This window comes from Pagrus pagrus (assembly GCF_965226575.1).
Source record: "Pagrus pagrus genome assembly, chromosome: 3".
NCBI classification, from domain to species: Eukaryota; Metazoa; Chordata; class Actinopteri; order Spariformes; family Sparidae; genus Pagrus; species Pagrus pagrus.
In genome coordinates, this window is record NC_140187.1 from 1,878,426 (window position 1) to 1,889,817 (window position 11,392).

At 46.3% G+C, this 11,392-nt stretch overlaps 1 protein-coding gene across 1 annotated transcript; it reads right to left on the minus strand.

Moving 5' to 3' along the window:
- Window positions 1-213: 213 nt before the first annotated feature.
- gdf5 (growth differentiation factor 5) lies at window positions 214-9,358 on the minus strand (the record flags this gene model as incomplete). Its single annotated transcript, XM_084349299.1, has 2 exons — window positions 214-2,704; window positions 8,497-9,358. The coding sequence occupies 2 exons, from the start codon at window positions 9,356-9,358 to the stop codon at window positions 1,728-1,730; spliced, it is 1,839 nt and encodes a 612-aa protein (XP_084205425.1). The 3' UTR covers window positions 214-1,727.
- Window positions 9,359-11,392: the final 2,034 nt, after the last annotated feature.

Below are 11,392 nucleotides of genomic sequence, written 5' to 3' on the forward strand. Positions count from 1 at the left end.
CGGTCGTTCTGGGGTTAAATCTGTGATTTGGCTCCTGGAAATCTTAAATTCCTCCGATAGTTTAGTCTACAGAGCCCGGGGGGCAGAGGTTCACACTGATAGCAGTTTGGAGCTCAGTCAATTAGACATTTTTTATTGAAGAGTAGTTTATGCAACTTTCCCACATTTGGAGCAGGTCAGATCAGCACTTCATCACTGGCCTGTATTTATACATCAGAAATTCTTTACATGCTTCATAGAAAACAGTCTCGGACCAGACGCACAAATTACTCTTCATCGTACGTCTGAGTGGGCAAAGGCACGGTGGCAGATAAGTGCTGGACAAAAGGGCATTTAGAGTATAATTCACTAATGTTCAATAGCATTTCTGTTACACACAAACTTTTTACACCGATCAGGACGAAGATACAAAATCTGAAGAGAGAGAAGAAAAGCAGTAAAAATGTACTCGAGTCCAACGTGAGAGCAGCGTTTGTTTAATCAGGACTCAAAGCGTCTCTGTTTCCTTTCTGTCGTCCTCCTGAAGCGTCCTGCTGATCAGCACCAACATTACACAGCGAGTGGGTGTTAGAGAGCATCACCTCCATCAGTTCATCCTCCTCTGTTTAGTCTTTAACTGTCTCTGGTATGCAGTCTGATAGTCCACTTGAGAGTGAAGAGTAATGTCTGTTGCAGAGCAGTGAGTTCGGTCACACAGTTTAACGCAGCGTCCATCTTCCAGTTTTAGATTCGATCGTAATATTAACAAACAAGCGGCCGGACTGTCCTCCTTCATCTGTCCCGCTCTCATTCAGACCTGGTGTCAACATCCGTCCTGAGTGATCCGATCACACCTGGACAAGCTCTCAGTCTGTCAGTTCACAGCTGACATTAACCCGCGACGACTGACCAGCTGTTATGTGATGTCACTTCCTGCTCTATATGAAACAAACCCGTCCATTACTGGGACAAACAGACACGATGTTTTTGACACAAAGACAGAAAGAAGTTCATGTAGAACAATTGATGAATTTACAAGAAGGAACAAATAAGTCAGAATCAGTCAGAGACAGAGTTTCACACAGTTTATAAAGTGTCTCCAACTCAACAACTCACTAAATTGAGCCTTTTTCTAATGGAGTCTGGTGACTCTCTCCACAAGTAGCCTATACTGGTTACTGTTTAGTGTATCTGTAAAATGTGACATGTTTAGATCAATAAAATGTTTCTTCTTTCATAAATTGAGTGTAAATGGTGAAATCAGTGTAAACAGTGTGTTCAAACAGCTGCTAAATGTTGGCAGGTAAGACTTTAGCACTTTAGACACAGAAGCAGACAGGCTGGTACAGCCATGCTGCCACAAACTGACACTTTGTACAAGGAAACAAACAACTGACTGTTTTCATTTAATGCTGAAGTTACAAGAAGGAGACAATGATTCAGAATCTGTTGTACGTAGTGTTTCTGACATTCATTTAGTCTCTCCTCACTCCAGAACGCTTTAAATTAGGCACTTTGTGAAGGGAGTCTGGTGATATGATACCTGGGTTACAATTCTTCCTCTTCTTGTGTCAGTTGAGTATGCGGCCCAGACACCTCTGAATGTGGTCTGAGTGATCAGATCTCACACATGTCCTCAGTGTGTCTTGGGTTTGTTCGCACCTGTACTCAGAGCTGTCCACCTGTGATCGGATCACTCAGGATGTTGATACCGGGTCTGAACAGCCTCTATGTCTCACCTTTCTTTGCTACCTGCAGCCACACGACTCCACCACCATGTCCTCATACTGCTTGTAGACGACGTTATTGGCCGAGTCGATGTACAGAATGCTGATCGGACTGAGTCGTGTCGGGACGCAGCAGGTCGGCGGCGTCGACTCCGGGTCCATGGAGTTCATCAGGGTCTGTATGATGGCGTGGTTGGTCGGCTCGAGGTGCGAGCGGATGGGGAAGTCGCAGACGCCGTCGCAGTGAAAGGCCTCGTACTCCAGCGGCGCGATGATCCAGTCGTCCCAGCCCATCTCCTTGAAGTTCACATGGAGTCGTCTCCGGTGACACCGCGGCCTCGTCTGCGTCTTCACCAGCTGATGTTGGGGGAGGGACTGCGGCGGCGGCTGCAGTGTTTTTTTTGCGCCTCTTGCGGCGGGAGCTCGGCGCATTCGTCGCTGCGTGAACAGATACTCGTAGACGGTTTTGTTGTCGTGGCCTGACCGCGCTTTGATCTCGTTGTAGAAAAGGTCGCGCTTCTTGCTTTTACCAAACGCCAGGAGGAAGGCCTTTTCCTTGTTGGTCCTGCCGGGTCGGGCGAACCCAAGCGTGCGCAGGTCCACGGGGCGACCGCCTCTGTGCTCCAGGGCCTCCAGTTCAAAGCAAAGCTGCTGGTTCTGCTGGTTTTTGGGGCCTTTGAAGGCTTTCCAAATGTCAAACACTTCCCATTTGCTGCCGAATGCACCTCCACCGTGCAGATCCTCCACGGTCTTCATCTGGAGCAGAACAGCCTGTTGTTTACCTGACGTGCAGGTGTACAGCTTCAGGCACGGGGACGGGCCTCCTCCTCCTCCTCCTCCTCCTCCTCCGTCAGCAGCTGAGGGTCCCATCGAGACTCTGCGAGGGTCAGACAGACGCTTCCTCAGGATGCGTAGTTCGGCCCCCAGGAGTCCGTCTCGTTCCAGAGAGCTGACGTTGAAGTGATACCTCTGTCGTCTCAGCTGGGGCCCACGCTCGTCTGCAACATGACACAAAGACAGAAATATGAGTTCACACTGACAGGAGGAGATATTCACACACAGGAGAGCGAAGGAGCAAACGAGACGTGCACAAACACAAAGGCAGACGTATGGAAACGTACACGACACGAGAGCTGCAGAGATCAAACGACTGATTGCAAAGTGAGTTTAAAAAATCAGTTCTTCATCTTCATTTGGACATGTTGGGGTTTCAGGGACTTCATGTTGCATTCAGGTGCATCTCGTAAAATCAGAAATCTATACTCGATTGTCCATGAAGGTTCTTAAAAAACATACACACGTCCAATAAACATCTCAGGATTTTGAATATGATATTTATAGTTTGCTTTCATGACCTGAAATCACCTGAAACTAAGAATCATGTGATCTCGTTACCTCAGAATGAGCTTGTTTCTATCTACAGTCCGCCGTGTTTCTACAGGAGCCCAGAGCGGACAAACCAAACACTGACTCTAGATAACTTCTCCACTAGAGGCTGCTGAATCCGACACGCCGGACCTCCAACCACTAAATCTCCAAAACCATTTAATTAAATTAATTTTTTTTTTTTCAACTGAAATATCCCAAAACTGGAATCATTGTCTTTGTCGTACATGAAAACATCACCTCGGGCGAATTAAAACGAGAAGTCTTCACTGTTTTCTGTCATTTTTATAGTCAAAAGGAGCTTCTGCAGGTCAGACGCTAACACACACACACACACACACACACACAGACACACACACACAGTCGTCACACACACTCACACAGAAACATCAGGAGGAATGTGGCGTTTGGTGTGGTGTGTAGTGTTTTCTTTGGTCGTCAGTGAGGGAAACCAGCGAACCTCCATGTCCAAATGAAATCCAGCAATGAAATCCACACACACACACACACACACACACACACACACACACACACACCAGCAGCAGCACTTCTTCTCACGTCATCCCCCCGCCTTCCCATCCAGGACTTTAGCTTGCATTGAAAAGTACATTAGAACCAGACAGGGAGACCACATCGGACTGTAAACAGGCCTGTTATTACGGACCTGCAGCGATTCACCACCGACGGACGGATAACCAGCATCTGCTGTAGAGGAAACAAACCACACACACACACACACACACACACACACACACACACACCCTGGCACTTCTCTGTGGAAGATCTGATTAAGCTCAAACGGAGGGTTTAAAACAGGAAGTGTTTACAGGATGTCAGTTTAGTTAAACTCTCCGTCTGTTTTAAAGTCAAAGTGAAACTACATGGTTGTTGTTGTTGAGTAATCAGGACACGTCTCTCACTGCAGAGCGTTTGGCGCCTGCCAAGATTTTAAATTAACGGCAAATATGAGATGAATTATCTTGTTTTTAAAGTTAGAGGTTGAGATTTATCCAAATCCCTGATTTGATTTGACTTTTTGACGTCACGTTTCAATCAGATTATTGATTTTAAACTTTTTTTTCAGCGCTGTCATTGGAACAGAGCTCCACCTCCACCAGATGTGAACGATATTAACATGTCGGCCGTAAACTGAGAGATAATGAGTGACAGCTACCTGACACACGTTATTATGGTCATATTTCTTGACAGATATTTGTTTTTTTTGTCTTATAATTGTCTTATAATTTTTTTGTCTTATAAAGTGCTACGTCATGCCAATAAAGCCACTTGAGGAGAGAGAAAGAAACTGTTGGTATCTCTCGGTTCCTTTATGTAATAAAGTTGTGGGAGGTGAAGCTAATCGCCGCTGCTCTGCTGCTCCTCCTGGACTCAATTAAACAAACAGCTGCCGAGCGAAGCGCCACAAAACATCAGGGAAGAGGAAGCTAAATAATAAACATGTTAACAGATAAAACCAAGAAGACAGAAGACGAGGAGGAGAACAAATAAGGAAGATTTATTGATTTATGTCATATTTCCAAGTGAATTGCTGACCTAAAGGCAAGCTACGTACGCTAGCTTATACTGTTGTACGGCTATGTGGGCCACATTCATAGTCAACACACATTCATTTATTGGAGTCCTTAATTATTTGTCTGTCTTTAACCCAGATGTCACGGGTTGGTTTGGATGAATTAAACAGTTTGTTAATCATGAAAGAAAGAAAGAAAGAAAAGGAAAAGGGAGGTGAGTTGAGGTGTCAGGCCATCAGTTACACCTCCAGCATGCGGAGGAGGTCACCAGCGATTTGCTGAGGACACACTGAACAAATAAAGCGCAAATTAAAAGTACATTAAGTGCTTTCAGTGTAAACCTTTAGCCGGGCGAAGAATATTAAACTGTGGTCATTTAAACTTTGTTTCAAACAGTTTTACACCGTAAAGATAACATTACACAGCCGACCGCGGCTGAGAGGAGTGTTTATTTACCCTCCTGAGGCCGTAGATCACCGAGAGACCAGATGGCTGGAAACACACACACACACACACACACACACACACACACACACACACACTTACAGAAACCAGAATGTAATACACACACACACACACACACACACACACACTTACATACATAAGTATAAATGCACATATCTACAGCCAGGATCCAGAGCTTAAAGCTCCTGGAAACATAGAGTTCAGGAGAGCAGTTTGATGTCTGTCTGTCTGTCTGCCTGCCTGCCTGCCTGCCTGCCTGCCTGTCTGCCTGTCTGCCTGCCTGCCTGCCTGTCTGCCTGTCTGTCTGTCTGCCTGCCTGTCTGTCTGTCTGCCTGCCTGCCTGCCTGCCTGCCTGCCTGCCTGTCTGCCTGCCTGCCTGCCTGCCTGCCTGCCTGCCTGCCTGTCTGTCTGTCTGCCTGTCTGCCTGCCTGCCTGCCTGCCTGCCTGTCTGCCTGCCTGCCTGTCTGCCTGTCTGTCTGCCTGCCTGCCTGTCTGTCTGTCTGTCTGCCTGCCTGTCTGTCTGTCTGCCTGTCTGCCTGTCTGCCTGCCTGCCTGTCTGTCTGTCTGTCTGCCTGCCTGTCTGCCTGTCTGTCTGCCTGCCTGCCTGTCTGTCTGTCTGTCTGTCTGCCTGTCTGCCTGTCTGCCTGCCTGCCTGTCTGTCTGTCTGTCTGTCTGTCTGTCTGCCTGTTATTCACATCTCTCCAGAACCGTTCGTCCGATCTACTTCACACTTGGCAGCTTTGTTGCTGAGGACTCGAGGACGTGCAGCTATTGATATTATCGGGCCGTCCCTGCTGAGTCTGTGAGCTGCTGAGGAGGCTTCAGACCTGACCTGTAGACCCTGAACATGAACAGATCATCTGTGGCCGGCAGCAGGTTTGGAGCGAACGCTGGACTAGTTTTGAGAATGAAAACACTCCCTCTCACTTCAAACCACGAGAAACAAGACAAATTCAGAATTATATCGTGTTAAATAACCAAAAAATATATAAATTCTCCACGGTAAGAAGACGACTGAGGACCTTAAAGGGATAGTTCAACATTTTGAACTTGCTCAGCTTAGCATTCACAAAATATGAACACAATGCAGCCGTAAAAACCAGGAGAAGACAACACTTGTGAGTGATCATCATATAATGATATCCAGAGTCTCATATCACGATAACAATATAACATCAGCTGTATCAACACCTCCACAGCTCACTGATTAACATGTAACTGCACATCGTGTTTGTTTAATATTCACAAAAACTGACATTTAAAGTCATCAAGGTGCTCTTTACACTTGGATTTGACAAAGACGTATTTTTGCATCATTCTTCTTCTCTGACCCTCAGAGTTGTCTTCCCAAGCTGTTGAACTGCCCCTTTAACACACACACTGCAGTGACATTTGGATGTGTGATGTCTCACTCAGCTTCCTGCAGCTTTGAAGTCAGCTCCAGCTCAGTTATGAGTAACAGTCGTCTCTTTTCCCATCATCCCCCTCTGTGTGTTTGTGTGCGACCCTCCAGATGCTCTCGCTCTGTTACCTCACGGACTCCAGCGACTCAGTCGCGTCTACATTCAGATCATTTGCAGCCCTGTTTCCAGCGCCGCCCTCCTCTGCTAACCTCCAGGCCGGTGTTTGACCTGCCGTCCTCCCCCTCAGATCTCTCAGATCCACCTGCACTCTCTCCCTCATCAGCACCACTGACACTCTGCTGTGAATCATGTTCTCAATAGTGTTAATGACCCGAGAAATAATAATCAGGTGATGATCCGCTTCACGTGTCCACAGACTAGAGACATGGACTTCCTGAGGCAGTGGAGATGTGATGGACTGCAGCACGGTCGCACTGATATTTCAAATGTATGATATTTAAAGTTAAAGCAGCACTTTGGAGTTTTGGAGAAGAAAATTAAAGGTGCTGTATGTAAAAATCAGCCACCTTGAATTCATACTTCCAACAAACAGAGGCAGCAGATCACCAGCACCCCGACACTCTGAGCACAAACGCATCCAAGAGACGTCAGTTCAACGTCTTTGCTGACATCGAGAGCCAGAATGAACGTTTTTAATGTCTTTTCAACGTTGACCAGTGACGTCCACGCGACGTCCTTACAGGGTTCAAAATTCAAGTTATTACAATGTTTAATTAGACATTTTTCAACTTCAGTCACAGACGTCTAGAGAAGTCTTTGTGGTCCAAAATAAAAAGTTTTAATGACGCAAAAGCTACAGGCTGGATTCAAACCCCTGGTCTCAAGCTCGGCCTGCACGAGGCGTGAACTTTAACTGGTGAGCTACTTATCAGCTTAAATAAGAGCCATGTTTTGGTCATGCAACCTCCGAACATTAGCCTACGTGATGAAGGTTGGATAAAAGCTCACCTGGTAAAGTTCAGGTCTCATTCAGACTATTGAGATTAACACCAGAGGTTCATATGCAGCCTTTAGTTTTTGCTGTGTAAAAAGTAAGTAAAATTTAAAAACTGTCACTTTGAACCACAAGAAGTTCTCCTGACGTCTGTGACTGAAGTTGACAAAAAGTCTAAAGTTACAGTTTGAACCTTGCGAGGTCGTCGCTACTGAACGGTGAAAAGACGTCTGTAAAAAATCTCTTCAACGTCGGCAGAGACACTGAAAAGACTTCTTTGGATATGTTTTGGCTCCGTGGGTTTTATAGACCCGTGACTATACTGTAGCTCCTGTTAGCCGAACAGCTCAGTTAGCCACGCAGCTAGCGGGACAACCAAAGGGAGCGTTGGTGATATCATTGCTATAGCAAAGGAGCTTTGGATGCTGGGAGAAAGATGTTTTCAGGCCCGAGGCTAGCTGGCTAACATGCTAACTTCATTTTTCATCAACACAAAACACGGACGTGTGTGACAAAATGTCAGAACTGTTGTTTAATTAATTAAATTTTTTATTTTTGAATGTTTTGAACTGAAATTCTTACATATTGCACCTTTAAACTCAGAATTTTGATATTTACAATATTAATGAGGTAAGTAAACTCAGAAATATGTATTTTCTCCATCAGTGAATAAACAAGCTGCTTTCAGAGGAAAATAAGGTCCCAGAACACTGTCTGAAGCTAGACAGGTGGCAGGGTCCGCCACATATAAACAAAGTAAAACAGTATAAACTGTGTTGTCCTTTAAGGTCAGTTTGTTTATTCAGTTTATTCAGTCATGAAGACAAAGAGAGTTTGATTATTTAGTTTGATTTCAGCCAATGAGGATCTTTCTCTGCTCATTAACATTTCTTCTTTTAAACTACAGACTGCTCCTTTAACTGTTGGAGCTAAAGGATGGAGGTTTGTTCCCACTAAGAGTCTGAACGTCACATTTTCTTTCTAATGAAACTCTGTGGTGTGACAGAGTGATTCAGAGACAGAGGAGCCGCCACAGAGGCGCTGTTTACCTTGCCCTTTATCCACGAAGCTGGTGATGGTGTTGGCCAGACCCGCTTCATGCAGCGCGCTGCTGTTCAGGTCCCCGGAGGACAGAGACCAGTACAGAGACAGCATGTAGTCGTGAGGAGTAACCAGCGGCTGTTTGTGGTCGCTCACTCTCGGGCTCTTGCTGCTGGCTCCCCGCTGCGCCACCGGACCCGCGCTCTGCTGCTGTTTGTGCGCACCGGTGGCTCTTTGCGGAGACCCGGTGCGCACTGGAGCGGCTGCACCCGCTCTAGAAGCAGCTTTCCCAGAGTGTTTCCCCGGCAAGCCTCCCCTCCCACCTCCAACAGCCGCAGTCCCGACTCCTCTCCCCGCTGCATGTGCGCTTAAAGCGGCAGGAGCGTGCGCTTTCACGTCCCCGGCGGGCAGCCAGGAGCGCACAGCCTCTTTGCGCCCCAAACTGACCGCTCTGTCCCGGTGCTGCTGCTGCAGCTGTGCGCGGTTCACCGGCACGGCTCCAGTGCGCGGTGCCGTGGATGAGGACGCAGATGTGAGTTTACTTTTAATAACAGTCGTCTCGCCTTTGATTAGCGGCGGTCCCGCGCGGATCCGCGTAATCCTCGCCGGACTCCCCGGTGACGGTTTCCACGTCCCGGGAGCGGTCACCGCCTGCCTGCCCGCAGCTGGTGCGGACCCACCGTTTCCTCCGCCGGGCCGCCGGTGGACTTGCTCTCCCTCCCCGCCGCCTGCCGCGCGCTCTGCTGCCTCTCCAAGCCGCTGATGGTGGTGCTCGGTCGGTCTGGTCCGGCTGAGTGAGCCGAGGACGGGATCCAGGTAAATGAGAGTCCAGCAGCTGAGCAGAAGAGAAAGACGCTTCACAACTTTCATCCTAAAGCCCTTGTGCCTTCTGCCAGGCCGTCATCGTAATAAAGCGCAGTGTGTTCAGAGTTAATTGAGCTGTTGGGTTAAAAGGAGAAGACAGAACGGTCCTGTTCGCTCCGAGTCTCTCATCCTCTGAGCTGCCTCTGCGCTCCGCCGGAGGTGAGGAGAATAAAAAGCGGCTCTCCGGTCTGGAGCAGGCTGTAGACATATGCAGGGCTGTGGGAACAGAGATGTGGACTGTAGCTGAGTTTTATAAGATGAAGAAACAAACCCTGCAGACCCTTATCCTCCCACCCGTCCTGTGTCAGAACCATAGTGCTGCAGAGATCCAGTCCGGAGCAGAAATCCAAGAGAAGGGCTGAGACTCGCAGTAAACGCTCCGCGGCACGGTTCTGCTGGATATCTCGTAAGAAACTTCTTTAAATCCCACTTTTTTTCCAAGAGAGGCAAGAATGGCGTAATGCCGCTGCCTCCGTTTTTTTCTTTTTTTTTTTTCCTCTCTTTCCCTTCAAAGTTTGAACTCGGTCCAGTGAAAATATTTCGCTCACACACCAACCTGCAGGTGCTCCAAGAAATCCTCCAACAAACCTGAGCGCAGGAATTGGAAACGGAATTCCAGCGCGCTGTTTTAATTACCCCGTGATGTCATGCTGTCCAAACTCATTTAACAGCAATATTTCTTGTCAAATCTTCCTCCCCTCTTTCCACCAGTGACTCACTCAGTCGAGCTGTAACACAATGTGGCACAAAGCAACCCCCCCCCCCCCCCCCCCCCCACACACACACACACACACACACTCCACCACAAAGAAAAAAAGAAAAACTTTGCATTATGTCATTTAAAGTTTTAAAGTGAGCAATTTTACTCACTTTACACTTTCCTCCAAACAAAAAGACACACACACACACACACACACACTCCGGTTGTCACAGAGCCGGTCCCAAGGCTTAATGGGGCCCAAAGCAGAATCTGATTTGGGGGCCTCCAGTTATTTACTACATCTTGTCAGTGCTCCATCGTTTGTCCGTTGTACATCCAACACGACCATCATCACTGGAACGCAACTAAACAAACCAGCCGACGAAGCTTTTACTCACTGTCACTGTTTTAATATGAAATGTGCTAAAAGTTCAGAGCAGTCAACTACAAATAAATAGTTTCTGACACAAAAGTAATAAATGTTAAGTGTGTAAAATATAAAAAACAACAACAATACAACAATATGAAATAAATTAAATAAAACACTTAAATAATGACATAAAATGAACTGGGGGGGAAATCAGTAGAGACAAAGTGCCTCACATGTTACCAAAGACAATACTCTGTAATCCATTACAAGTTAAATAATTCAAACGTTATCAGTATCCGTTCTAATCTAAAAATTGCATGTATGTCCAAAAAATGACTTTCTTTCTTTCTTCAAAATCTTTCCACCAAACATTTTGTGCATTAACTATAAAAACCACCTCAAGCGAGCGTACGAACCAGTTTTTGTGAATTAGAGGACTTTTTTTTTTTTCAAATTTTGCCGTTTCCATCAAATTTCTAATGCGATATTCAAAACACTTGATGGAAACACGGCTACTGTGTCAAAATGATGTTTTAATGTAAATAAGCCATCAGTAATTTTAAATATAATAACACTAACACTGGATCGTAAACTGTTAATGGATAAAATCCCCCAAAATACCAACAATAAACACATTTATAAATTAGTGTTGTGATGAAGGCTAATATTTCCTCCTAGAAGAAAAAAGTACGCTGCTTCAAAGTAAGTTCAGTACATTTACCGAAATATTCAGAACGACGGCTTCGTTAGGAGTAGGCGGCTGTTGTCGTCATGGTTACCTCGTCTCCCTGTGGACCACATGACGTCCTCCTTCACTCCTGATGGACACCAGGCAGGACTCCTACAGCCACTAGAGGGCGCTGTCACTTGAATGTGAACAGGTGTTTGTTTCTTGTGACCTTCAGGTTTCATCTGTTCGGTCTTAACACATAAATAACACAGAATTTATTTTGTTTTTTTAAATAAATAA